The following is a 27349-nucleotide window of genomic DNA, read 5'->3' as shown; positions in this document are numbered from 1 at the left end:
CAAACGTAGATGCAGTAAAAGAGAAATCAGCTCGGAATTAACATGCCGTAGTTGGTTTCCCTGATAGTAAACTGATTGTCTCAGAATCAAATCTTTTTCCCCCAAGTTACCTGTGTTGAAATAGTGAATGCTCAGATTCCTTTAGTTTCGTAATTTTGCTCCTATTTTGACATATAAGTGTTAGATGTACATCAGTGTGGAATATTTACAGTGTGTGCAGCATGGCTGATTTGAAATCTTGGCATCTTGCTGCTTTGTGACTGTATAAATGCAAAAAGAGCCGAAACCTTGCAGGTTGTTTGGCTAGCTGCAGTGACAAATACAAATTAGTGAGAGATGACTCCACTGCCATGGATGCCTTGAGCACTGTTTCCAAACTACTGTGTCCTAGACATTGTACCTGCCCAAAATAACGCAGCAGTTCTTATTAAATTGAGATATCTTCCCCCTACTTTCAGTAAGTAGGTGTCCATGATCTTGAACCTCCCCATTTCAAGAAGGACAGGAAAATGCTGGAGAGGCTACAGCAAAGGGCTACAGATATGATTAGGGAACTAGAATATCTCTCTTATGAAGAAAGGCTGAGGAACTTGGGTCTTTTTAGTCTGAAAAAAAGATGACTGAGGGGGGATCTTATCAATGCTTGTAAATACTTAAAGGGTGGGTGTCAGGACGATGGGGCCAGTCTTTTATCAGTGGTGCCCAGTTACAGGACAAGAGGCACAAACTTGAGCATAGGAAGTTCCACCTAAACATGAGGAGGAACTTCTTTACCCTGAGGGTGGCAGAGCCCTGGCACAGGCTGCGCAGAGAGGTGGTGGAGTCTCTGTCTCTGGAGACATTCCAGACCCGCCTGGATGCGTTCCTGTGCCACCTGCTCTGGGTGACCCTGCTCTGGCAGGGGGGTTGGACTAGATGATCTCCAGAGGCCCCTTCCAACCCCTACCATTCTGTGATTCTGTGATCTTCATGAATCATCATGGAAGAAGTAAAAGGACTTGTGGAGTCTCCTTCTCCGGAGATATTAAAAAGCCACCTGGATGTATTCCTGTCCATCCTGCTTGAGATGAACCTGCTTTGGCAGGGAGTTGGACAAGATGATCTCTGAAGGTCCTTTCCAACCCCTACAATTCTGTGATTCTGTGAAATGCTGTGGTAGGACATCAATGCCACAAAAACACCAGTTACCTGTCTGGAAAAGAGATGTCCAGCAGCAAGCTGGTGGCCTGTGTGTAGGGCTGCCATCCACACGCAGAGGCATATGGAGGGGGGGAGGCAGATGGCCAGCCTCCTCCCTTCACGGCTTCCAGCATGGCCACTTGTGCAGGCTTTGACCAACACAACGATTAGGAGCCTGCACTGAATGTTGGCATGACTGAGATGGATGAAAGGATGGGAGGCAAGAGGACAGGTGGTAAAGAAGTGTAAATGCAAACTTTTGTTTATTATAAGGGGATGAAATATCCTCAAGAAAATTATAGCAGGATGTTGGCAACATGGCTCAGGCTGCTGCTGTTTCGAGGCAGACTAGTTATCTTAACATGAATTATTTTTCAAGGTAGGTAGGTTGTATTGGATTTTTCTGTAGTAAGACTGACAACTTTTAACATGAGTCTGGCACCTGTGTTACTTTTCATTGGTAAAATGTTTAAAAGATTCTGCCCTTTTTTGTCTTGGAAGTGACATACTTACATTATAAAATCAATATGCACCTCAGGATACCCTTATCTGCCTGCTAAATCCCACAATTTTGGCTTGCTAGACAGAAGTGCGAAGGTGTGGATTACAGCCATCGAGCAAAATCTCTCCAGAAATTTGAAAAGAAATACAGACGCTGTTAATGACAATATTTTTTCCCATCTCAGATAGATAATTCTGATTTAATTTTTATTCTGGCAGTGTGACCAGTGCATGACTGCAATGTATCATCCAATCTAATGTGATGTATCAGATCGATGAATTTGAACGTCATGTAAGGCTTTTGATGTATGCTGCAAAAACAACAGTCACCACTTCACCCCTTGTGATGCAGCTAATCGAGAACACCTTATCAGGTCTTGCAGCATGTTCCTAATTCCCAGAGGAAGCCAGCAGCAGCCACAGTCACTTGGAGCTTCTGAATGGAAATTCAGACCCTGTTAACTTAATTCTCTAGACAAGGAAACAGGCAAGCCACTTTTCTTCCAGACAGCTTCTGAACAGAATGAGGAAAGACTTCAGTCTGCAAAGCTGGTGAGCAGTAGGTAACACAACATTTGCCAAGATCTCTGAACACCATCACCAGGTCATTCTCCATGAACCTGAATTCCCAGCCAGTAGCCTCTTTAGACTCAGGTGCTCTCAGAAAGGCAGAGCTGCCTAAAATACTCGAGAGAGCAGTTGGAGCATGTTTGTGGTGAGACCTGTGAGCACGTATACTCCAACAAAAACAAAAGAAAGCTGAGTCCCTGCTAGACATTATTAAGTAAGTGGAATGGACAATGTAATAATTGTTAAGTGCGTATAGAACTCAGTAAAAATAAAATGCAAATGCATTGATAATGTTATTATGGAAGATTAATTTTTTTTATAAATAGTCCTGTATTTGTTGAAATCTGTAAAAATATATATTTGCACAAATATGTACAAGGGACAGTCAAGGGCCTGGAGCGCCTCTCTGGTGAGGAACGGCTGAGAGACCTGGGTCTGTTCAGCCTGGAGAAGAGAAGACTGAGAGGGGAACCCATCAATGCTGATCAATATCTAAAGGGCGGGTGTCAAGAGGATGGGGCCAGACTCTTCTCAGTGGTACCTGGTGACAGAACAAGGGGCAACGGGCACAAGCTGGAATATGGGAAATTCCACCTGAACATGAGGAGGAACTTCTTTATTGTGAGAGTGCCAGAGCAGTGGAACAGGCTGCCCAGAGAGGTGGTGGAGTCTCCTTCTCTGGAGACTTTTAAACCCCGCCTGGATGCATTCCTGTGCAACCTGCTCGAGGTGAACCTGCTTTGGCAGGGGCGTTGGACTAGATGATCTCCAAAGGTCCCCTCCAACCCCTGCCATTCTGTGATTCTGTAATTCTGTGATTCTGCAATTCTGTACAAATTTGGAAACCTGTACAACAATTAACACAAAATAAATACGATGAAAAGATTAAACTATAAAGTATGGTATCTAAACAGGTCTTCAAACATTAATTTGCAACATCCATGCAATATCCATTGATCCACTGTACAAATTAAACCCTTCATCCCAGGGAAAAAGAAACCAAACACCTAGAGAAAATATGTCTTGGGGGTAACATTTCCTCCTCCTTCAAATAATGACAAGAACAGACCATATATAAGCTCCTGCTTGTACTTTGTTGGGTGGAAAAGCTCTTATTTCCATGCCAATTTCCTACTGCCTCTTCTGTTCCCTATAAGGTTCCCCTGTAACTGCTACAGCAGCTTATATTGTTACAATGGAGTGCCAGGCATTGAGTGTTTCCTCATAACATCTTAGGCTAAATAACACATTCTTGTTACCGTGAGCTTCAGCTAATACAAAGTGCTTTCACCTCAATCAGACTGAAACACAACAGAGTGAAAAATCTTTCAGCTTCTGGATAAGAAAGTGTTTCCTACGAGTTCTTACCAAAAAAAATTGAAGCTCTTATTGCAAGAAGTTACTTAAGTACATATTACAGCGCTCGTGCTTCTAAATCCACTCAGCTATGCTTCCTGTGATATTTGTGATCCAACACTAAATTCTGAATGTCATCCTTATTTGTATAGTGTTTTCTGACAATGATTTACAAGTACTATTAAAGCAGGTGCGTTTAACAATGGTCATTTTGATACTAAGAAAGTAATGCAGATTTGAGTAATCAGATTATAAATTTCTATTCTTCTCCCATACTAACATTTATAGAGGACATAGCTAATCATGTTCTATGCCTTGATTACTTACTCATCAATTTGCCACAAACATTGGATGTTGCAGTAAATCAAGCTTTTTGTACATAGCTCGCTATCAGCATCTTGCCTATTCTCCAATCATTTATTTAACCGGGCTGAAAAATATTGTCATTTATACAAATCAAAGCTACTGTCAGAACCTTTAAAATTTCATTGACCATCAGTAACACTTCAAAATTCTGCTGTGGAAACACATCTTTTGTCCATTTACACAATAGGTCTTCTATTCCTTTAGGAAGGGTGAAGTCTGTGCAATTTTACTTAATAACAGAAAAAAATATTGTGTAGATTGCTTGACACTATCACACATCATGGTAATTTAAGAGTTCAGAAATATTGACAATGAAACAATTACGTAATAGCATAAAGTGTGTTGTTCTCCTGGCTACTTGCTTAATTGATTATTTAGGTAATTCATTCTACGGTGAAAGTATTAACAGCTATATAATGCAAAACACAGCACAGTGCTTGAGACGAAATCTCTAAAAACTGAAAGAGGAAGACAAACAAGTAGAGGATTGATAAGATATAAGGATGCCCCTTGGCAGACCTCAGGTACTTATCACCCTCTTCTAATGCAGTCCTCCTAGTCCACCTCGTAGTGCTTTAGGGACCCTTTCAGTCCAGTGTTGTAGATGAAACCAACAGATCTGCTAAAACCAAATTCAAATACGTCGTATTATCTGTCCACGTATCATGTTGCCCTGACTTCCGGGCCCCAAAATTTTCTTCATTTCCTGAGGACTAACTGGGAAAGGCAATGTGTTAATTTCAGGGGACAGCATGCTGGCACAATACCATTCTTAGCACTGAAGTTATTGTGTAGGAATATATTTCAGGTTATTATCCTAATAATATTGAAATAAAATCCATTGGATAATTATATTAAAATGACTTCAAAACAAAATAATGAATGACAAATTGGGGTAGATAATCTCAACTAACTTCTTTTTTTTTTTCCTGAAAGATAGGTTCCTAACCAAAGCTAGCCATGTCAACTCAGCAGAGTGAATGGAGAGTCAATGGAAAGAACAGCTTCCTCCAGAGGGCCATTTGTTCTCTATCTTCCAGATAGGCATCTCAGGAAAGCAGTAATTGCTCTTTGCCTCCCTTTTAGAGAGACTAGAGAGAGATGGAGTGCCAATGACTTGCTTAGATTTGGCTGAAAAGATTTAGGAAAAATACAGACACAACTGTGCACAGTACGGAATCATAATGAAATTGTCTTTTTACAGAATTATAAAACAGGGAAAGTCCTGTTGCAAACTGGGGCAAAAGTTGCAGGATATGATTCTGCAGAAATAAACCTGAAAGTTCTATAAAATTAGACTGGCATCCATAGATTAGTCTTTTGACATTATTCCTGAGTCAATCAGATTATGCTAGCTCAGTGGAGAAAACTATTTTTATTCTTAGACTACAGAAACATGTGCCCCATATTTGACCTGAAGCACTGAGCATTTACTTCCAGCTAAATGAAACAGGAATTTTTGAAAGCAGTTCTCCTAATGACAAAGAAATCTGAAAATAATAGTAATATAAAAAGAATACTGTGTTAATAAAATATCATTACTCTGTCCCAACCTTCTTGTTAGTTTTTCACTTTCCTTGACCGCGGTACATATGGTAAATGTCCCTGTAGAAGACCAACGGAAGAGGACAAACTGTACTGGTGCAAACCAAGGGCTCTGTAGTTGGCTTCCAATAGCAGTTAAAAGCAGATACAAAAGGCAAATATATACATATATGTTGGCCTAATGTACCTGAAGTCTCTATTAATTTTCAGGTAAGGGAATTTCTTGACCATCATGTGTGTTTTCTGTTTAGTAATTCCTAATGGGTTTCTTCCTGTAAGAAGAGGATAGGTTCATGTCCAGTCTACCCTTGATTCAAATCAACTTTTCCCAGCCACAAAATCATTTGTCAGAGTTTCTCTGGTCTATCACGTATTGTGTAAAACCACCTCCTACAAACTTACTCACATTGTTCTTCTCCTCTAGTTATTGTCACGCATGCTTCCCTTATCCATGCGCAACAGACAGTATCTTATTATCCACTTATGGGCAGTACAGAGAAGAAATTGGGGTGCGAAAAGCATTAAATTCTAATTCTTCAGTTCATAGAGTCTACAGCTGGCTAGTGGTATGAACCACCACTACTATAGTGATCTCAGTGCTAGCTTTTAATGTGGATATCTTCTATTTGTATAAACCTGCTGCCTGATAACCTTATGTGACCCCACTTAATTCTTATATTGTGAAATATTGCACTCCCAACCCACTTCCTCCACACTCTTTTCTGACTTCTTTGTTGTTACATACAGAGAACTTTAAAGGTTCAGCTCAAAGTTAAAAAAAAAATCTCCACAACTCAAAAACAAATTCCTAAAAGTCTGTCAATGACTTTAGGCAACTGAGCTAGAAATCATTTACAGGATGGCATGGACAATGAATCTGGCACAGGAGCAATTGCTCTAGTAAGGTAGAGGCGTATGACTAGAGGCTGCAGTGCATGACACTGTTTACTCCCACTCATTATGCTATGTATTGTGGGAAAAATACACCAAAATAAATACCACTGACTTCAGTACATTCTGGATCAGACTTCTGATACTAATTTTTGAAACATCACAGCGTCCACTCTCACTCAAAGAATGAAGATCAGCATGCTGTCACCCATATCTGAACGTACACTATCTGGCATCTTTTACTTCTACTACTGCTTCGAGTAGACATTGTTTATCTTGGATATTAATGTTTCTGTAACAAAAATAAACCCCCAACATTTTGCATTACTGTAATAGGTTAGTTAATGGCAGTTCCTGAGCTGTAAAAATCCTCCCAAATAGCTCTTACAGTCTTTTGTGAGAAATGTGGTCCTAAAGTTGGTGTGATAAGCTAATTAATAGAACAAAATAGCAGAACTGCCTGCGTTGATTTTTATCCCCGCTACATGACAATTAAATTCAAGTGTAGTTCAGTGAAGAGATCTGTATTTTATAAACAATGCCTTTTTAGAATCATGGCATTGAGTTTCTTGTTATGCATTTCCCTTTAATCTGTGAAATAATGGGTTGATACAATGCAAAGTGACAGATGATCAAATTGTCTAGAAAGCTCCTCATACAGAGTCTCTATTCCAGTTTTAAAGACCACATTGCCTAAATGGCTGAAGTGCAATGCTGAAATGAGATTTACGGTTCTCTGTAAAACTGAGGAACAGATTAAATTTGAATAATTAATTTTAATGTTTTCATTTATTTTCTTGTGCATTAAAGTTTAACTTGCTTATATCTTTTAATGCAAGAAATAAAATCTAATTCCCAGAATTCAATTCTTGTTTCAGTCAAAATGAAATGGAAAGGCTCATGCAATGTGGGAGGACTGCAATGTAAATTGATTAGCTGCAATTTCCACCTTCCAAGTGAGCTTCCATAATAGCTGACAGACTTTTTTAAATCACAGAGTCAGATGTTACTCAACATGACAACATTTATTTCCAATTGCTCCATTTTTTCCCGGAATGGTATTATTCCGTTTGAAGTGTGACTTTTCAGAGGGTCAAAAAATACAACACTGGGGTCCTTTGCTACCTATCCTCTTTTGCTCTGATAGTTCGTGTCATTATTGTTTCATTAGAACTAAAACCAGATAACGTTTTATGACATTTTACTACAAAAGTGGAATGCAATCAGAAAAAATTAATAAATTATAGTGGAAAAAGGAGAAAGATTTCACCCTCTTCATATGCAGCTGCAGAGATATAAAGTAACTCAGACATGGAAAATTCTCAAAAGATCCTTTCTTCATACTCTTGTGTTTTATTTATGATGTATATTTTAAATGGAAAATTACCTTAGAATAGCAAGAAAATTATTTTGCATATATATAGAGAGACAGATTGCCAAAGCAACACAAAATTACATACACTAGGATGGGAAATAAAGAAAATAAAATGAACCATGTTAAAACTCTCTGTTAAAACCCCCCAAATAACTCTTAAATTCTCATAAAACAGAGATTTAATTTTTAATATCAAAAGACCTTCTAGGACTATGAATTGCTGCTGTGAACCTTGGAAAACAAGACTTCTAAGCTCCTCTCAAATAAAAACAACCCCTCTGATGTATTTTGGAACACAAAGCAAATCCTACTGGTGTCCTGCAATTTATATCGATATACATTTGGGGGAAGTGAATAGAATCAACGGTTTGGTGGCAGATGCTGTGAAAAACGGTCAACCGCTAATAACTAACCTGGCAGCTGTTTTAAAGCAGCTCTGAGGTTTATTTTGAGTAAAGCAGTACTCCCAGTGGAGATAGATTTGCAGGCAGGAAACAGGCAAGCTTGTCTAAGAGCAAAATGAACGTATCATTTTTTCGTTAGTCACCTGGCACCTCTCTACTGACGGTTAACCTACCACTCCCATTAGCTCGTTTGGATTTGGCTTGTGTTCTCCTAATGTGCGATCCATCATTGTTGTGGTGTTCACATGCTTGGATTGAGGATCACTCCATTGTACATGTATTAGCATGCAACATATACTTACATATGGAATAAAATAGTGATATTTGCAGAGGTCCTCTTGAAGTGGATGAAGAACCTTCACAGGCTCAATGAGAGACACTGAAAACGATATTTCTTTCTTCTGTGGTGGACCTGTGTGCTGCCCTCAGCTATGTGACTGCTGTGCTCTGAGGCCCTTATTGAGCTCGGAGGCACCTATGCTTCCTCAATTCAGGTTTATAGTCTCAATATTGCCGTGTAAGTTAGCTAGTGAGTCAATAAACCCCCTTCTAAAAATCTCACTTTTATTCTTTGGCTCCATGAAACAACGTCAGCTGAAGCTGTTTGATACTTCTCCAGAAAAAGAAGTCTTAGCTACTCCTCCAATGGGCTATTGAGGTTTCTAAACATTCGGGATGCTCAGCATTATGTATGAAAACACAAAACTGAATCCACAGTATTTATATATGTGGTATATAGCATCAGTGTTTGAGTTCAATATAACTGAAGTATAAATAAGACAAACTGAGGAATATCCCAAAGTCAAGTCAATAAAAATAAATTCAGACAAAGGAATACACAGTGAGGGTCTGTTCCTATATTTATAAATACTATACTATGACTTTGTAGCATTTCTGATGTTGTCAAAGGGATATCATTAACCATCTGCGGTAAGGCCTTTAAAAAACATTCTGATCGTTTTCTTCTTAATACTTCTAAGCTGAAAACAGTATTGGTGTGTTCTGCTTCTCATTACCTCTTAACAAAGATGACCCATTAAGACAGGTCTGAATATTTCTACTTTTGCCATTAGAAATGACAGATCTGTGTTTTTTACAGAGGTGTCTTCTTTTTACTAGCTCTACATAGAAGAAACTTCTAATTGTGAAAATATTTTTCTGCTTAATTATACAACAAAGGAAGGCTGGGTTGAAATAGGATTAATATATCTTGTGGTTAATTAAACATGAAGCTTCTAAGGAGACCACTCCAACAACAAAAGCAATTAAGACTTGGTTATGTATAGGGCATAATTAGGCAGGAAGTTCTTGTAATCCCAAGGACTAACTTTTAAAGTATGTATTCCTTTAGATAACTTATTATCTGACTTACTTTGGAGAAAACTATCAAATGTGAGCACAAGCAATGTCAACTCAGATACCATCTCAGCTCTGTCCTGATGTCAAAGATGAATTATAGATTAAAAAAAACATGGCTCTATTCTGTGAAAATTTGCCTCCATATCTATCTTTATGCCTGTTGAGTAAGTCCCAGCTCCCATGAGTAAACATACACACAGACACAAGCCCAAAATTAGTCGGGAAATTCTGATGAGAGCCTGTTCTGACACTCCATATTACAAGTCTCAAGGTGATCTTGAACAAGACCCAGGTAATTGAAGAAACGTTTAGTTGCAGGATTTTTGTGTCTACTGTGATTTCCCTTTTAAAGTCTCCTCTCTCTTTCTCACCTTTTCTGCTAAGATTTTTCTCTTACGTCATGTTTTCTGGCAGGGAAACTGCTCTTGCGTTACTTGAGGATCAAGTAGGATGGATGTTATTAAGCAGAGTGGAACGAGGGCCTTGCACAATACATTGCTATATCGACACACCTGAGTTAACATGCAAACCAAAACCAAAAAAGCCAAGTTGTTAAGTATTCTGCTGAGATCAACACTAAAATATGATCGGGGTGTTATTATGGAAAAATACATGATGAAACCAATGAATAGTCTCAGATTCAGAAACAGCAAGAGAAATGTCCATATCTACTTTATGTGATGCTTTAACATGCTGAGATATGACTTTCATTTTTCTGCTTACTGTTAGGTAAATGTCAGCCTTGTTAAGCATGTTTCCCCCTCCTCTGAAGAAGGCTGCAAGGTAGTTTGTTTCCTTCTAATTTAGATTAATTTGAGGTTCCTTTGCCACCACTACTTCTTTGTGTTTTTGTCTCAATTTCCTTATTTACTTAGCAAAAGAGATATGATCTCTGTTCATCATTTGCCAAGCTAGGAACCGATCAGTCTCTATCTACCATATGTAGGGAACACAATAAGAAATTGAATAGCAGATTTTGCACAAACAGCTTCATTGCGTTTTTAAAGTGGCATAAAGACTAAAATCATATGAATACAAAATTGAGAGGCCTATTCAGCGAAGAACAGCTTTCCAAGACCTTTGCGTATTTTACTCATAAGATCTTGACAGGTACCTGAAGAAAATATAAGTGTCTTTCTTAGTTAAGAAGTAACATTTGGGAACAAACATGCAGAGTTAATAAAAACAGCACAGTCCAGTTAATAAAGCATCAAGCTACCAGAAAACAGAACTAGACCCAGTTCCACTCTATTCTTTTGCTCTCATACTGCACTGGCTTTTTTCTCATCTATTTTTACACCAGGTATTTTTTGATGCTTAAAGACACTTGACCTTGTCAAGGTCGCTTCATTTCTCTCCATCATCCGTATTTTCTTTGTCATCCTTTTGTCTTGTCGAGACTGAAAGTATTGTGGGGCAACAACTGTGTCCAATTGTGCTTGAGTCTAAGACTAATTCAGATGTAGGTACAAAACAATGAACAATTTTATTAGGAAAAAGTGGATGCTATTTTGAAACACTGCCATGCAAGAAAAAGGCAGGAATAAGAAACACATTTGCATCCTCTCTTTCTGTATTTCTATCTAGCCAATTTTGTAGCCATTTTGTTATTCTAAGGGAGGGCAAGGAAAACATGGTTTTATTTCACAAACAGAGACATTTCAAATCAGTGGAAAAGATAGCTAGGTGAAAAAGGCAGGAATTTAAAACAATGAATACCTAACAACTTTCCATTAAAATTTAATGTATATGCCATTTTCAGAAGGTGCTGCTATTTGCATCAAGTAAAAGCAGAATTTTGACTGTAAATACACAGTAGCAAAAAATACTTCAGACTCAAATCCTATGTATATCAAAATTCAGAACAACCAGGAAGTTTTCGCTTACTCTCCCAGGTTTTTTTTAAAGCAAGATCAAAAACTGTTATTGTAATAGGAAATGGGTCATTATTCAATTTAACTTTCATCTGCAGGGGAGTGATATGCAGAGAAAAACTAGAAGTCAGTAAGGGAGCTGACAGTACTTTCTTGCAATGCTTTAGAGCTAGACATGATTCAACTGTTTATGGAAACTTCTCAAGTAATTTTTGTTAGTGATGATGAATTTGTTATGTTTCAAAGATAGGCTCTGGAACACTGAGTTAACCCCTCATATTTTACTGAAGACTTAACAATAGAGTAGGGAATATAATTCACTGAACAGGGTAGGACTTTGTGCAATGAAACATTTTTCTCCTATAAAATCTTAACCATAGCTAATTTACAGTTCAGACGGACTCTTTCCTTTGTACCTGTGTTGGCATACAAATTTGTATTGCAGGAAATAATGGTGCTGTATCTATTTTTTACCTATCTCCTGGACACCTTGCAACAAAGAGCTTCTGTACTCTGCCTGTCCTTCTAACAATCTCTTTGTATTTGGCCAGAGTTAAAATAAATGATTCTACCAAGCCTTTAAACTTCGATACCTAAATTATAAAATAGAGCCTAAATACTGCATTGAAAAGGCAAAATAAACCAAGATTTTATGCTGCCTTATTTAATTTCAAGGCTTAAATTCAATTACCACTATAAACATTTCTGTAAAATGAATTGCAGAAGAAAGCTTTGCAAAGTCAAAAGCAATTTAGGAAGGGCAATGCTGAAATGCACAATTTAGTAACATTATTAATGTGAATAATGCATTTAACTTGAAATGATTTGGGGGAAAAACTGGGTTAGAAAGTGACCTCTGGAACGGCCATCAAATATTTGCTGGCTTCTAACTGCAAATAGGAAATCAAGGCGTACCTCTTAATACCATTTCTCTAAGCTACGTGTCTGTTAGTAGTGTTAAAAAATTGTTGGCAAAATATGGAGGCATAAGAGTTAAAAAAAAAAAAGAAAAAGGGCTTGCTCATCTAGACCTACACACTGTCCTAAAAGCAAACAGTGATCACCTAGTTGCCAACTTAAGTCTATGATTTACGGGCAAGTGAAGAAGTCAGTAAAGTGACCTGTTTGGCATTCCAGCCCAGGCGGTGCTAATTTGGTAAATTCAACAGTGTGCAATTTAGAAGTTGGTCCCTGTCCTTACCTGCTTTTGTCTTTGACTAAATCCCTCAGTCCATTCTACCACTGGCTGCTTTTTATAGGGAAATTTATCTATAGCGAGTTAATTTGTAAAGTATGGGGAAGGAAACATCCGTATTAATAATTTAATTACAACCCGCCTTGTTATGTTGCTGCATCCTGTGACATATCAGACTGTGTGAGCAGAATATTACTCTGTGAAGCTCCTCATCTAGGCAATCATAAGACCAAAGAGATGCCAAAGCTGAGTGTCCAAGACGTCCAAGCAGAAAATGAGAGCTGCCTTGCCAAGAACCACAAGAAAAGAAAAAGATGACTGCGTTGAAAAGATAAAATGGCCAATATTGACTGCAAATATCTTTCAGTATCCCAATAAAAAGCATGGCACAAAGAAAGGTTGATCTCTGCACAACTAGTCTTTTGCCATCTGAAGTCTGAAAACTTATTTTTCTGCTTGTGAGAAATTATAATTAAAAACAGTACGAACTTTGCATCTGAAGAATGAGAGAAACCTTTTGTTGCTGTACATGTAAAGGACATTGATTCCTCTCCTGATCTGTTGGTGATGACTTTGGTTTATTGAAGCAGCAGAGAAAGATGCATGCTGTTTTTTTATAATGTGTTATAATTAAGCTTACAATTCCTATAGAAAACTGTAACTCTCAAAGACCAGTCTCAACACACTGCTTACCAGTCCAAGCATTCTAGAAGTCATGAAATTTCCTCATTATGTTAATTACTAGATGATTGGTTTTAAACTAACATTTTATCCTATTCCAATTTTGTGTCTTTCAAGTCCTTATTTAATTAAGATGTTGTTAAGCGATTTTCCAGACTGTGGTGTTAAAATAAAATATTTAAGCTGGTGGCCAGACGGAAACCACTTATTTGGCTACTTTGACGGGTGTTGGTATTAATGCTTGCTTTGCTAACAACACAATTCAAAAGATAATTAAACGATCCACACAATTTTCTCCTTATGAGTTGTTTTCAGCATTTAGGAAATGGTACAGTGTAGCGATTTCCTATCTAGTAAGCCTCTGCAGAATTCATTACAAATAAACAGGTAAATACAACAAAAAAGGGGAGAAAAAGGCAGGTGCAATAATAGACAAGAAGCAGATGCCCCATTCGAGACAGGAAACATTCTTTTTTTTAGTGACAAAATGAACACCGACATTAAAATAAGCTCAGCTGACCAATATGAGATTAAAAATAACATTCTCTTCCCATGTTAAAAAAGGAAAGAATTCACCTCACGTAACTTTCATCATTCAAAAATTCATTTTCTTGTTTAAGCTAATTGTCCACCTCTCTCTCTCTGTGGCTAACAGAGTAAAGGTGTATCTTCAGGGTGATTCATAACAGGAAACTTAGGACACGGACTTAGGGTAGGACGAATTATTCCTTGATATCACAGTCCTTTTTCCATTGATTATAGAAGGAGCCTAAGCAATTAATTAGAATTAGATATTTTAAGATATCTATAAATTGCACATGTAAATTTTAGATACAGAATCCATAAAATTAAAATTTGCTGTAGTTTAGTCCCTTTGCTTCAGGTTATACAGCCAATAACTTGGTGAAATGCAAAAAAAAAGGTCTGTATTGTCTCTCTAGGCTCATGTTAGCTGTGGTCTGCACGAGACTGCTGGAGCTGACATAGCATTAGGCATGGTTACCCTTTGTCTTCTCTTAATCCTCATTTATCTTAGTCATTAGACAATTTCGGGTGACTTGTGTTGGTTGTGCAAAGCACAACATGTACCACTGTAAGGTTTTGAAAATACTGGAGAAACGCAGCACAAAGTCTGCTTTCTATAAGAGCACCCTTTAAGGAAAACTGAGTAGAAGCCTGGTCTGGTTTAGCCTTTAAATAACTCTTTTTTTTCATCACTTAGAAGCTTAAACACCGTAAGTAAATGCTCGACAATGAAGGTATGTAGATCCTACGATGACAAGAGACTTTGTAGATAGAAATGGTCTTGCATATACGGGACAGAAAGTGAACAAATATTTGGCATATAATTCTGCCTTTGTTTTCAAAAAAGAAACTTTGTGAAGTAAAAAAGATGATCATGTAGTAAATTGAAAGAATAAGTCAATTGCAGCCCTGAGACAATTGTTTTCTAATGGGGTTGATGAAAAATCTCAGTGATATTGTCTAATACTGGAGATTAGGTTGGCAGGAAAATACCTAACCCAAATGTATTATACTCCTGGCAATGATCACATTTTGAAAACATGTAGGTATACATTTAACAGTCGCTTTGCCAACCCTCAAACAATCTGCTATCTTTATCAGCAACTGTTTTTCTTTCCCCTAATAGTGCTTAGCTGATCCTGTCACATACCATCAGCAAGAGAAACATTAGAATAAGACATTGCTTGCCGCAGACACTCTGCCATTTAAGGGGGGGAGGATTTTCTTAAACCGTCTGGGCTCAATGATAACCATACAAAAGAACTGTGGATAAACTGTATCAGGTTTACCACTCATGCACATCAGGCTGCAGAACCTTCCACTAGCTTTGCAGCAAAATACAAGCTAAGCAACCAGAGGGAAGTAATTTTTTGCAGCGGGTAAACTGTTTTAAAGTCTCAAGTACAACTAGAAACATAAAGCTACTGCAGTGCTGCTGGTGACCTGAGGATAACATGGAGATATAAAAGGAACCTCAGCAGGCTTCCAAGACGGGCACCCTTTTCATCCAGCTGTGCTCTGTAGCGATACAGGCTTTCAAAAAACCCAGAATATCACTGTTTTTAAGATAAGATACTGCTGATAGCCATGTAAAATTAGAAAGTTAGAACTCAGACAACACACAAAACAATTTATGCAAAGGAGATGGCTGAGGGGAGAGAAGAAAGCTCCATGTATTTGGAGACACCAAATGCACAGGGATGCCTCAGCTCCCAGGAATATTGCAGAGGACGGTAGATCAGAGAAACAGCATCAGAGAAATTACTTGCTGAAGCACTGGGCAAAGAACAAATGGGCAAAGGCATTAAAGTACAAATGGGCAAAGGCATTAAAGTACAAGGTGCTACCGTCTTTACTAGGCAGTGAGAGAGAGTGGGAAATCAATACAATGACAGATATGGCATCTGTCAGTGTAACAGAAATAAGGAAATATTTTAAAACACCCAAACTTGACTAACAGTAAACAGAGAAAAGGGAGCTTAAGCCACTGAGATAATGTCGTAATTTATAACTGCAGAAAATTAGTAGTAGAGTGGGAATGGGTTTTGAGGAAAATGTTAATTCTTTTGAATTAAGTCTCGCCTAGGCTTCTAGTCCTGGCTAGGAAAAAGAGATACAGAATGGTGAAAATCTGTATGTGAAAGATCAGTAGGAATCATTTTCAATGATCTTTATAGCCTCAGTGCCTCATTCAGAGCGTAAGGCGGGAGGTGCTTTAACACTTCCTTTAGCGTCAAATAACTGAAGAAAACGGAAGTGGAGTGAGAGGCTGGAATGACAGTCCTGGGCAGTGTCCAGGAGGAGCAGAAGCACGCCCCAAGCGAGTAAAGCAGCCAGGTCACGGTAGTTCAGCAAGGGACCCCAGGAAAAGCCTGTGAACTGGTTCAAGGTGGCAAATGACGCTGGCAAGCAAATCAAAGTAACAAGGGAAAGTGCCTTGAAGGAAAGTGAAGTTTAGGATTTTCTTTCTTTTCTCAGTAATTAACCTGAAATGCTTTACCTCACTTAGTTTGTGCTAGCTCTATAACTAATTATGGGAAGCAAACCATTACTTTTTTTTTTTTATTTTATTTTCACTTCCCTACCTCCCCCTAACCTTAAAGTTTATGTGGACGATTTCACAGAAATGTCTCCAATAGGAAGAAAACCCCTAAGGAAAGTGTTCAGGAGTGGAGAGAGTTGCTAGAACTGATCATTTTCATTAGATTTGGTACCAAACCTGAAAAGCTACGTTGTTCTGTATGACCAAACTGCACAGATTTCAACTGTGATGAGTACAGAGACACTAAAGAGGTAGGTTACCTGTGTTAATGGAAGCTCCTGTGCTATGAACTAGTCCAGGTAACTGACATGGCTTCTGCAGCATCTTCTTTAAAGGAATGGCAAGGGTGCCCTTGAGCATGCACGTGGGGGAATTCAGACCCAGATTATGTCTGAGCTGGGAAATTAGGATTTTGGTCATTTAATCTCATTAATTCCTCTCCCCCCCCCCCATCAGAAAAATACTTTCTTCCATTACGGATGATGATGGTTGACGTAAAGGAGTGTCGCGTGGGGAACCTGGAGTTTGTGAGCGAGTAGAGTCTCGATCACATGGACTTTCAACAGCTGCAGCACTCATAAAGTGAGTATTCTTGAACCTGAAAAAGCACAGTTTGTGTGTGCAGCCACATAATACTACATATTCCTGCCTCTGGAGCAAAATTAAGGATGTATCAATCCAGAACACTTTAAAACAAAGAGCATACTTGTTAATGGCTGCATTTTTAAATACACAGAATGTTCAGAATTTTGCTTCTTGAGAGACATGATGATGTGTTTTGGGAGACATGAGAGACAGAGTAAAACAACCCCAGCTCATGACTGAGAGGAATTTCTCTCTAGGGTTCATCCAAAAGTGCTGTGAACTGCCCATAAGTAGCAAGCAGCATTTATGCATGATGCAAACATCACCTCTCAGCAACCATTATCACAGCAGGTGCTCTGAGGTGTATGTCAGCACACCATCTTTTAAACAGAGGAACAGTTAATAGCAACGGCATTTGGGAAATGATCCCCCAAAATAACTGTAAGTCAGAACAGATGTGTTCAAGTCATCCACATACCATGCACTACAGGAATAGTTTTTAAAGGCATTCAGTAGGCTTTTGCCCAATTTTATAGGCCTTCTAGTGAAAATTATAAAAGATACAGCAAATAGGGCATGTGGAGAAAATTCAAAAGGCATGGAAAGTGAACACTGTGAAATATAATATTAGTAGGCCAGCTACTTTAGCAAAAACCAGAAATGTATGTCTTACTTTAAGCCCGTTTTACAATACCATGGAATCTCTATTGGGATCATTCCCTGTAATATGTAATTGGTGATGGAAAAGGCCATACAGATAAGTTTGCTTTCACACGCTTTTTCTGCCAAATGTGTTTTGACTAAATTCTATGGAAGCAGCATGACGATAAAATTGCAGTCGGCGTGTTAAAAGGTTGCAGTACAATACTCCGCGTTTTAAAGAAAACCCCGAGAACTACCAGCAAAGAGAACAACAATGAACAGATGAATTTAAATGACAGGCATGTCTTTCTTACAGAATCGTTACCTAGACTTGAAGCATGTAACCCCATCTCTACTCATGGACTGAATTTGGAATAATCAGCCTATAGCAGAAGTTAGCGACTAGCTTAAGCATTGAAAAAACAAGTGGTTTTAATGCCTCCTGTTTGGTTTTGGTTTTGTTTTTTAATCAATAAATATTATGATACTCATTTGGAGAAATATTGTAAGTATAATGAATTTCAGGAAAGGGTAAATTGCTTATATTCCTCTGAAGTTACTGAACTCATATCATAGACATATGACAAATGAACTAAAAGATAAATATTTGTTCACAACTTTCTTTTGACCATATTAAAAAAAAGTATCTTTGATACTTCGAGGACTTGCAGAGACTATGCCAGTTGTCAGATTAAATTTGCAGGTTCAGGTAGGTTCAACCATAGGAAGACTTAAAACAGACTGGAGCATTTTAGAATATTAGAATTAACTCTTCAGCCTCTTGTCTTCTCTAGTTAACTAAAAATCCACCATCGCCCACAGGAGGAATTACACGCAACGGGATATTTCTGTGGAGTATCTGCACACCCTTAGTTTCTTGGTATCACTGATGGGGCTAAAACTGGCTGTGATACACCTGCCTCTCTTTTACATGGAGAAAAACTTTCATCTGCTTCTCCACTGTAAAACACAGCAATAAAATTTTCCTTTGCTCTAGAAGTTACTAACTGCTATTTCAAAAAGCTGCTCTAAAAAACTTCCAGCAAATCCCAGGATCTTCGGTTATTCAAAAGGTAAATAGACAAGGCAACTCTCCTTCCTTTCACTATGTGGGTAAACTTGGGAGAAAAGATGTAATCATATTGCTAAATTGCTTAGCAACTGTAGGTAAAAAAGCTAATATGTCATAATTTATATGTGAAAAGATTGCAGCTGGTTAGTAGCCACGTCTAATGCTATTGAGGCTTCCCACTGAGAACTGCACTGCAACTGGCAGCTGACTCAAAACACTGCTATTTTCAACAGTTCAGAAAATGTAAATGTGTCAGTGACTGGTCAAATAGGCTTCCATACCGGTGACTTATTGCAATCTTTCACATTAGCGCACTACTGGCTTGTATAAATCACTCCCAGGCTGAAAACAACCCCTGCGCACAGCTTTATAATGAATTCATGTGTTGAATCAGTCTTGCTAACTTCAGAGAAGTGTCGAAAGATAATTTTGAGCAGTCTGAATTAGACAAAGATAATTTATGTGGGCCAAATTTGCTAATGTGCACAAAGTTGAAGTCGAGATGCTTTTCCGGGGAGCTTTGGAAGAACAGAAAGGGGAAAAAAAATCACGTCTCTCAATAGAAGAGGAGAAGCCAGTGAAAGAGATCTGCAACTACCATTTGTGTCCATTAAAAAAGGAAAATTCATGGCTGCTGGGCAACTCGTAGGGTTTGGCTAGTGGATGTGAATGTTGCCCTCAGCAGTGTCTTCTGCAACTGAGGTACCAAAGACATGATCTGTGTGGGCTTTCATAGCTTCATCATCTGCATGTGGCAGAGTTAGGATGGTTGCACTCAGAAACTGAATGTAATGAATATAATCCCAAACCAGCTAACCACCCCAATGCCTGAAACACAAAGAAGATAAACATTTGGGAAAACATGTGTGAAACTTTACCTGCAACCACTGTGACTGGTCATTGTGGCCCGAGGTCCAGGCGTTCACTTTGCCTTGCTTGTCCAGCCGGGCTTTCCTGGGCTCCCAAGCGAACATGTCCATGTTGAGCGTACGGAAAACACTGGAGGCAGTAATTTGGTAATCCTGTATATGTCCTGATTTCATCCCCAGGGGTTCAGAGCAACCTGGAACAGCAAAATAAGATCTGTGACACTACCTACTTATCTCTGTAAGTGGCTTAGGTTTTACGTTATGGAAAGGAAAACTAGCAATTCTCAATGAAAAGACTTTAATCAAGGCTATTGTTGGAAGAACTTGCAAACAAACAAATGAAAAATAGCCAATTCAAGGCACTTTATTTCAACACTACCTAGGAAGATTCAAAAACAAGACAGATAATTCGATGTATTTTTTCTTGGCATAAATTTATGAATGCAAGCAAACAGAAAGGATCACTTTCGTCTCTTTTTGTTTTGCTTTTATTTTCCTGTCCAGCGGCTTGCTGCTGTTTCCCCTATTCAGTTCGATTTGATCATGCTTTTATGCCATGTCACATCAACCATGTGTTTGCCTGCTGAGGAAACATTAATTTTCCTTAGAGCCACTGCTGAAGTAAAATGTTAACAAGCAATGAGCTCCTCTACACTTTTGTATTACTTGACACCTAGCCAAAAACTTAGAAAGCCCCAACGCCCATTGACAGAGTGGAAAACTACAGAAAAACAACTGTGAAGGAGGGAGCATAGTGGGAGATAATTGATTACGAGAAATTGAGAGTTAATGGCTTATTTGTTTAAACCAGGTGGATGCCCCACATCATTCAGTTATTTTGATTGTAGCAAAGGATAGAACTTGGGCTTCTCCTTTCTCTGCTCGGTGTCCACCAAAAAAGAATAAAAATAAAAATGAATAAGTGACTCTATTAGCCTTGCTATTGCACACTGGGAACACAGAAGGTACATTTGGACGCAGAAGAGGGAAGAAGAGAGAAGGATGAGGTGCATGGTTTTAAGATTAAAAATAATAAGGAAAAGAGAGGCAAGTCAAGTGACTGAGAGTGATAGCGCTGCTAAGAGGTCAAGAAAAGTGGATGCATGGCTGGGTGGAGTAATGTGTGATGGTTTATCAAGGAAAAGGTGAAAGTGGGAGATGTGAACACAAAACGAAGCCATTTTCTCATTTCCTTCCTGCCCCAGCTGTCAAAAACCTGCACACATGCAGTTGTCCAAAAGTTTTCATTTCATAAATGAGCCTAATTAGTTCAGTAGCTGACTTGGTGCAGTTAAATTGCAAATAATATTTTAACATACTCTAACTCATCCAGCGAGAGTGTGCTCAGGAGCTAACATACCTCATTTTGCAAGGAGTGCGTCATCACTGTGAATGCACAGAACCTTGACTTTAGGTACTGTTGGGGAGACAGAGGTTTTCCACCTGACACTCGCATCCCATGTCACTGAGCTGGTTGCTATCAGGAAATCATTTGCTGGGTCACCAGCTGTGGTTTCTTAAACCACACATGTAAGCTGTGAAGGCTCTCCTCCTGGAACCGTGACTCTACTCAGCTGGTGTCTCTGGATAGAACCACCGCACTGTGTGACTACTTAAAGCACCTTCAAAGTTTTTATTTTGTTTTTCACTTTATTTAAGATAGATATCAAAGCTGGTTGTCTTTTTCTTAGAAGTCCATTTCCTCCACACTATGTTTACGCAGATTTAAACACCTAATTCTTTCTTTAGTGTCTTTGATGTTATTAGCAAAGACCTTTAGGTTGGATTCTACTTTCTGTTTCTCCGGTACCTTTAACACACAGAATTAACTGGAATCATTAGGGATTTAAATCAGGAAGGTAAGACCAGGCCCTTTGTGGGGGGCCTAGCAGCAGGAGCAAATGTATATTACCAGAGAAAATAGTAATATGCTCTTCAGTAACAACTGTATTTAAAATTTGAAAAACTGACGTGTTTCATATTCAATTAAAAAATAAATAGAAAACTTTTAAAAAATCCCAACCTTTCGGAACTGATTCTCAGTGCACAAATGGAAATTGCACAGCCTTGTCTGTAGACTGAACTACCTAGTTCAAAGCAACAACAAAACAATCTTCCTGGGAGTAGGAGGGAGCAATTGATAGCGCAAATGAGAGAGACTCATCCGTTGCCTTAGAGAAGGACTTTGCTTATTATTAAATTCTGAAGTATCACTCCAGGATCACAAAGGCTGTTAGCAGGAATGTTTCATCCGAGGAATCTGAAGGAGTTTCCTGACACAAAAATATGGGTTGTCAAAACTGTTTTTCAGTGCTTGTCCAATCCATCAAAAATAGTTATATCTTTTCTGAGTATTATTATTGATTTATGAAATAACAGATGTGTCTGCTTCCGTGTCTGTGCATGCGTGCATGCACTAATAGGATTTCACACTCGCCTTCCTTCTCCACTGCCCCAAAGGGAGGACACAGACAGTTGTTAAAGGTAACAGGAGAAAGTGAGAAGAACAATGAGAACGAGAAGAGATGAACACGATGCACACGGGTGGCAGAACAATGTTTTAGTGCTGTGTCACAGAGACCGATGGTAGACCCAGTGGCTTCCCAGCTCCTATGGCACTCTGCTGCAGTGACAGAGGATAATGACTGTTTATTTTGATAGGCAAGCTATAACGTAGAGCGCAAAGGACAGAATCATCAAACTAGTGTCTGTAGATAGTCATCCCGTATAGAAGCATATTTATAGTAATGCTTATGACTCTCTGGGACATTTCCTCTTCATTGCACTGTATTTTCTTTAAATCTGCTTTGCAAAGTCCCTGCAAAAGGATTTGGTCTCCCTTTCCATTTTTACAACCTGTTGAAGCTAGTGAGAGCTGATGTATGTATACTTACAGCTATGCTCAGTGGAGAATCTTAAGTCAAAAATGTTGGAGATGCTTTGGATTTCACCACCTGTGATAAATGATACCTGATACCTGTGTATGTATACTTAGATAACCTAAGTACAAGTTTGCAGTTACTTCTTATTTAGTCTAGCTCAGTGAAGTTATGAGGAATTTACATAGAATCGCAGAATCACAGAATGGTTCGGGTTAGAAGGGACCTTAAAGATCATCTAGTTCCAACCCCCTGCCATGGCCAGGGACACCTCCCACTAGACCAGGCTGCTCAAAGCCCCATCCAGCCTGGCCTTGAAAACCTCCAGGGATGGGGAAGTTGGGAAAGGGTAGATTAGCATCTGAAAACTGAAAGAAGAGGTTATTCTCTGTTGTCTCCTCTGAGGGCACCAATATTTTACTCTTCAGTCTGCATCCTCTACCATGCCCCTCATCTAACTTTACTTTCAAGAAAGCTCAAATCCCCAAAGGAAATATTATACATCCAATGCTTGGAGGCAAAACCACAATAGGATCTGCATGCAGAGGTCTATCTACGTCGTCTTGGGCCAGAATTCAGGCAGTATTGGCAAAACCAGCATAGGTTGATTTTTTGAAGGCAAAGGTCTTTTTTTTTTTTATTAATACTGTGATATTTTTATTTTCTGAAAATCAAGAGATTCAAAAGATTTTCTTCTTATTAATAAACATAGGATTCCTTTCCAGATTAGATGAAATTACTGAATTGGTGCCTGGTCACCAGCATACACGAGCATCAGCAAAGTGAGACTTGGACCACGTGTAAGAAGGCAGAGCCCGATGTATGCAGAAGTTTGGGCATGTAAGCGAATTGCCTGAGTAAGTGACTGTGCTGTGTGACCAGTTATCTGTTTTTTTAAAAAAACAGCTTTATGCTACTATTAGTAACGACTTAATGAATAAAGGCATTCTAATAAACAATACCTGTGATCTGATTCTCCCCCAAAATCAATACTCTATGAAGGGAAGGGAATTTACAACACAGAGATGTGCAAAACACAAGTCCGGCAGGAACGCAAGGCTATGAAGATTAATGCCTGATTTATTGAAGGCTAACTCCACAAGCATTGATCATAGTTTTCAATAGGATCTGATCATGGGGCCTGGTAAGTAAAGCTATTTATTGAACATTTTGCTGAAGTTCGTCCTAAGAAAGGATTAGTTTTTATGATGATCTGGTGCTGCAACACAGTCTCCCTCCCTTCAGTAGTTACTGCCTTCTCTAGCACCAGGACTTGTTAGAAAAAACAGACCTCTGAAAGCGTTTTTCTGCCTAAGACAGACCACCTGGAATTAGAGTGAATTAGTCTGTTGTTATGTATAATTATACTCTACTTTCAGTAAGATTGAAATTGTTCTGCTGAGCCTTGGCTGCCTGCAGTTCTAAGAAATTCTGACCTTGAAACTGTTAGGAGACCACTGAAATGAATTCACTTTAGTAGCTTTCACAGTTCTTTGAGCAAAACAATTCCTGGTCATTCTGGCAAGGACTTACTCTAAATTGTGGTTCCAGAAATGGAAGACATAAAAAAAAATAATCTAATAGACTAAAGCAGCTAGACAGAATTTTCTATTTACTCTCAAACCTATCTATATTGGAAAAAGGCTACAGTGAGATTAATGCATTAACTTTTCATTTCTGAATCTGGTTTTGATGCCACTAGAGGACTGAGAATTATTTAACTCCAGCTGTTTTGATGTATCATTCGTGAACTGGATGACTGTTGTTTGTACAGTAAGCAGGCAGCCACATAAAATCATTCTTAAATGAATTCAGTGGAGCGCTCCCACTGGTAAAGGTTGATCTCTTGAAAAAGATAAAAAATTTACATGCTTTGCTGAATTTGTAAAGGAACATGGTTCTTGCAGAGAGTGGCTAGAGGTCAGGCTTTACATTTAAGAACTATAACTCCTGTTACTGCAAACCTTAAGAGGGTTTATATTGGTTCCACTTGTTCATTTACTTTTTGCTACAAGACGCAAACCCTGTTTCTGATGGAAATCCACAAAACAAATCTAAACTGAAATCTTGACTAAAGCAGCCCAGCAAAATATAACTTACTGCACTTTGAGTGATCCTCGGTGGCATTTAAAGCACCCTTGTCCCTCTGAGGATGTCACACAGCACATCAGCCAGGAGAAACCCCCAGCAGCCAGGAGAAACTGCTCAGATCAGCTTTGGTGCTGGCTTCTGCCATGACTCTGCTGTGCAGCACGGCACAAACAGCTTCGGCTCTCAGAAACCCTTCCCAGGGCTTCGTTTAGGCTGCGCTGAGTGTAACTGCATTAGAGACTCTCTGTCTCATGGTCTGCTTAGCATGTAACATAACGGGTCCTGATGGCTGTTGATACTTATTAAAACTGCTATAAAATGACCTTTTCTAGGTCGCACATAATTGGAGGACAATGTGCACGGAAAGATTTACAAAGCATTACTAGGTTGCTACCACATTACCCTACTACTATTACTGCCCTACTGCAAACAACTATTGTCACTTACATCATTTAAGTAAGTGTAGCTGCTTATATCATTTACATAAAAACAGATAAGTAACTGTCTGGATAAAGCCCTGCCAAGTGCATCTCACCAGGAATTAATTGCACGCCACTTAGACCTTGGGCACGTAAACGTGCTGCTTGATGCTTGACTTCTGAGATTGCAGAAAACCCACCTGACAGTTCACAGCCAAGAAGTTCCATTCTCAGCGTGCAGTGTCTTCTGCACACCTGAGGATACAGCCGTATGTACTGCGACTTAATTGGAGGGGTGAAGGAGTTAGCGTACGGGGTGTTGTTGTCAACGTTTCCACGAAACACCTGTGATAGAAGGACACGCTCATAAAAACATGCCAGGAGGATTACTGAATTGATTTCCGTATCTCAAAAATATCTACGTTGTTCTTCTGACTGTCCCTGCACATTTCTCTGCAAGCTTTTCCCAAATAGAGACTGTTTTATCATTTCTAGTGACCAACATACAAGATTTTAAGCAAAACATACTGTCGTTGGCTTGCATTGACATGCATTTGCCACCTGCGCTGAATCAGGACCTCTATCTTGTCAATCCTAGGAGCTGAAGCTACTAATGCAACTAAATTATGTCTTCTTTTCTAATTAGTGTATTAAATAGTCCCAATTCAATTTAGCCTGAAATTATTTATGCTGATTGACAGCTATTTTTTTCCCCTCTACTACAAGAACCTGATCCAACTCCCACTGAAGTGCGTTGTAACCCTCCCATTGATTGCAAGGGGAACTAAATTAGACCTATAAGCATTCTTCTATTCACTCCTCACTCTAACCAGATATGCTTGTACTTTGTTTTCTTCCCTCATTATATACCTCTTCACAGAGCATTTTAATTTCCTAATAGAGAAACTATGCCTAATGCTGCAAAGTGCCTTAGTTCTACCTTAACTTACAGAGTAAAGGGATTTTCGCTGCTTTGTATGCACAACTCTATAAAAAATAAGTGATAACTATAAACTGTAAACACATACTTCCCACTGGATGATACTGTTTGTGCAATACAGAGATTAGCATTGATGAATGGGTTCTATGTTTTTAAGGGTTAACACTAATCTGCCAATGTAATAAAACTAAATTGAAAACAGAGTAATGAGTAATTACTGGTAAACTAATTAAAATGAAAATCAGTTAAGTGTAATAAACAGGATTATTCTAGCCTTGGGATGTAGTATTTATACAACCATCAATTAAAGTGTAAGAAATTCTTAGCAGACAGGAAGTGCAAATTTATTGTTTTTTTTTTTTTTTTCCGGAGAAAAATAATAACATGGCAACCTATATCATACTGTCAGGCAATTATGCTTGTCTACTACAGACACCTCATACCTCTAAACACAACTAAACCATAAGATGCATTCATATACAGATGACTTAATCTTACCATATCTTCATTTGTGCCTTTTACTTTATACATTGTCCACGACTTCCCATCATTACTGTATGCAATTTTGTAAGATTTTACATATTCTGGGCTTCCAATCCTCTTGGCACCTTGAGTTATAACTCCAGTCACTCGCATCTTCTTCTGCAGGTTTATCTGAAATAACAATACAATGTTATCACTAGCCATCGGAGGGACACAATTCTGACTCTAGATTCCTTCGGTTCTTTTTTTTTTTAATGACAGAAAGGAAAAAAACATAGCTGAGCATTTAAAATACTATTGCTATACACTTGCATTAATTCTTTTTCATTAATTTCATGTACATATGCACAAAAATAAATGAAAAAAATTGAACTAAAAGCCTGTACTATGTTTATATCTTCAAGTGTATGTGTACAGATGCACACGTATATTTATTATTGATATATAGGATATTACTGGTGTATTACTGGCATATTACAGGCACATAGGATTACTGCTACATATTTCCTTCCTAAAAAGGAAATGCAAAAGTGAGATAATTTATCAAAGGTTGAATCTTTTCTATTAGAAGCCAGTTTGCAACCCCATAGAAAAGAGCCTAAGTTAACTTCAGGTTAAATTTCTTTGTGAAAGTAAAAATACATGGATGTTCTGTAAAGGAAACAAAATAGACCTTTCCTTGATTCTTACTGAAAATTCAAATATTTAAAGATCTTATTTGAAATACTAATCGCAAAACAGTCAATAGCAAAATATCAATGTCTATCAATGGCTATGAAAATTCCCTGTCTTCTTGTCTGAGATGACCTCAACACCTTGAAGTATGAAAGAAGATGTACGGAGAGTTCAACAATATTCAGACAACCTTAATGTTGCCTTCTTTATCCATCTATGATATTCGAAAGCCAACTGTATTCTCACAAAATTCAGAATGTCATATTCAAATCAAACAATGCCGGCACCGTCAGCCTCATCCCTGCAGTGAAGTCAATCATGAAGCAATCTG

At 38.5% G+C, this 27349-nt stretch overlaps 1 protein-coding gene across 2 annotated transcripts in view; it reads right to left on the bottom strand.

The window, feature by feature from the left end:
- EDIL3 (EGF like repeats and discoidin domains 3) overlaps window positions 1-27349 on the bottom strand; it is a 272169-nt gene that overhangs the window by 35590 nt on the left and 209230 nt on the right. For both annotated transcript variants that reach the window (XM_054186858.1, XM_054186859.1), the window contains 3 exons: window positions 26359-26514; window positions 25121-25265; window positions 19541-19725 (listed from right to left, as the gene is read on the bottom strand). In XM_054186858.1, the coding sequence (XP_054042833.1) occupies window positions 19541-19725; window positions 25121-25265; window positions 26359-26514 (486 nt within the window). The remainder of the gene's footprint in view (window positions 1-19540; window positions 19726-25120; window positions 25266-26358; window positions 26515-27349) is intronic.

The sequence above is a fragment of the Rissa tridactyla genome, chromosome Z (genome assembly GCF_028500815.1).
Source record: "Rissa tridactyla isolate bRisTri1 chromosome Z, bRisTri1.patW.cur.20221130, whole genome shotgun sequence".
Taxonomy (NCBI): Eukaryota; Metazoa; Chordata; class Aves; order Charadriiformes; family Laridae; genus Rissa; species Rissa tridactyla.
The sequence above is the reverse complement of the archived record's forward strand: the minus strand, read 5'-3'. Positions and strand labels throughout refer to the sequence as shown.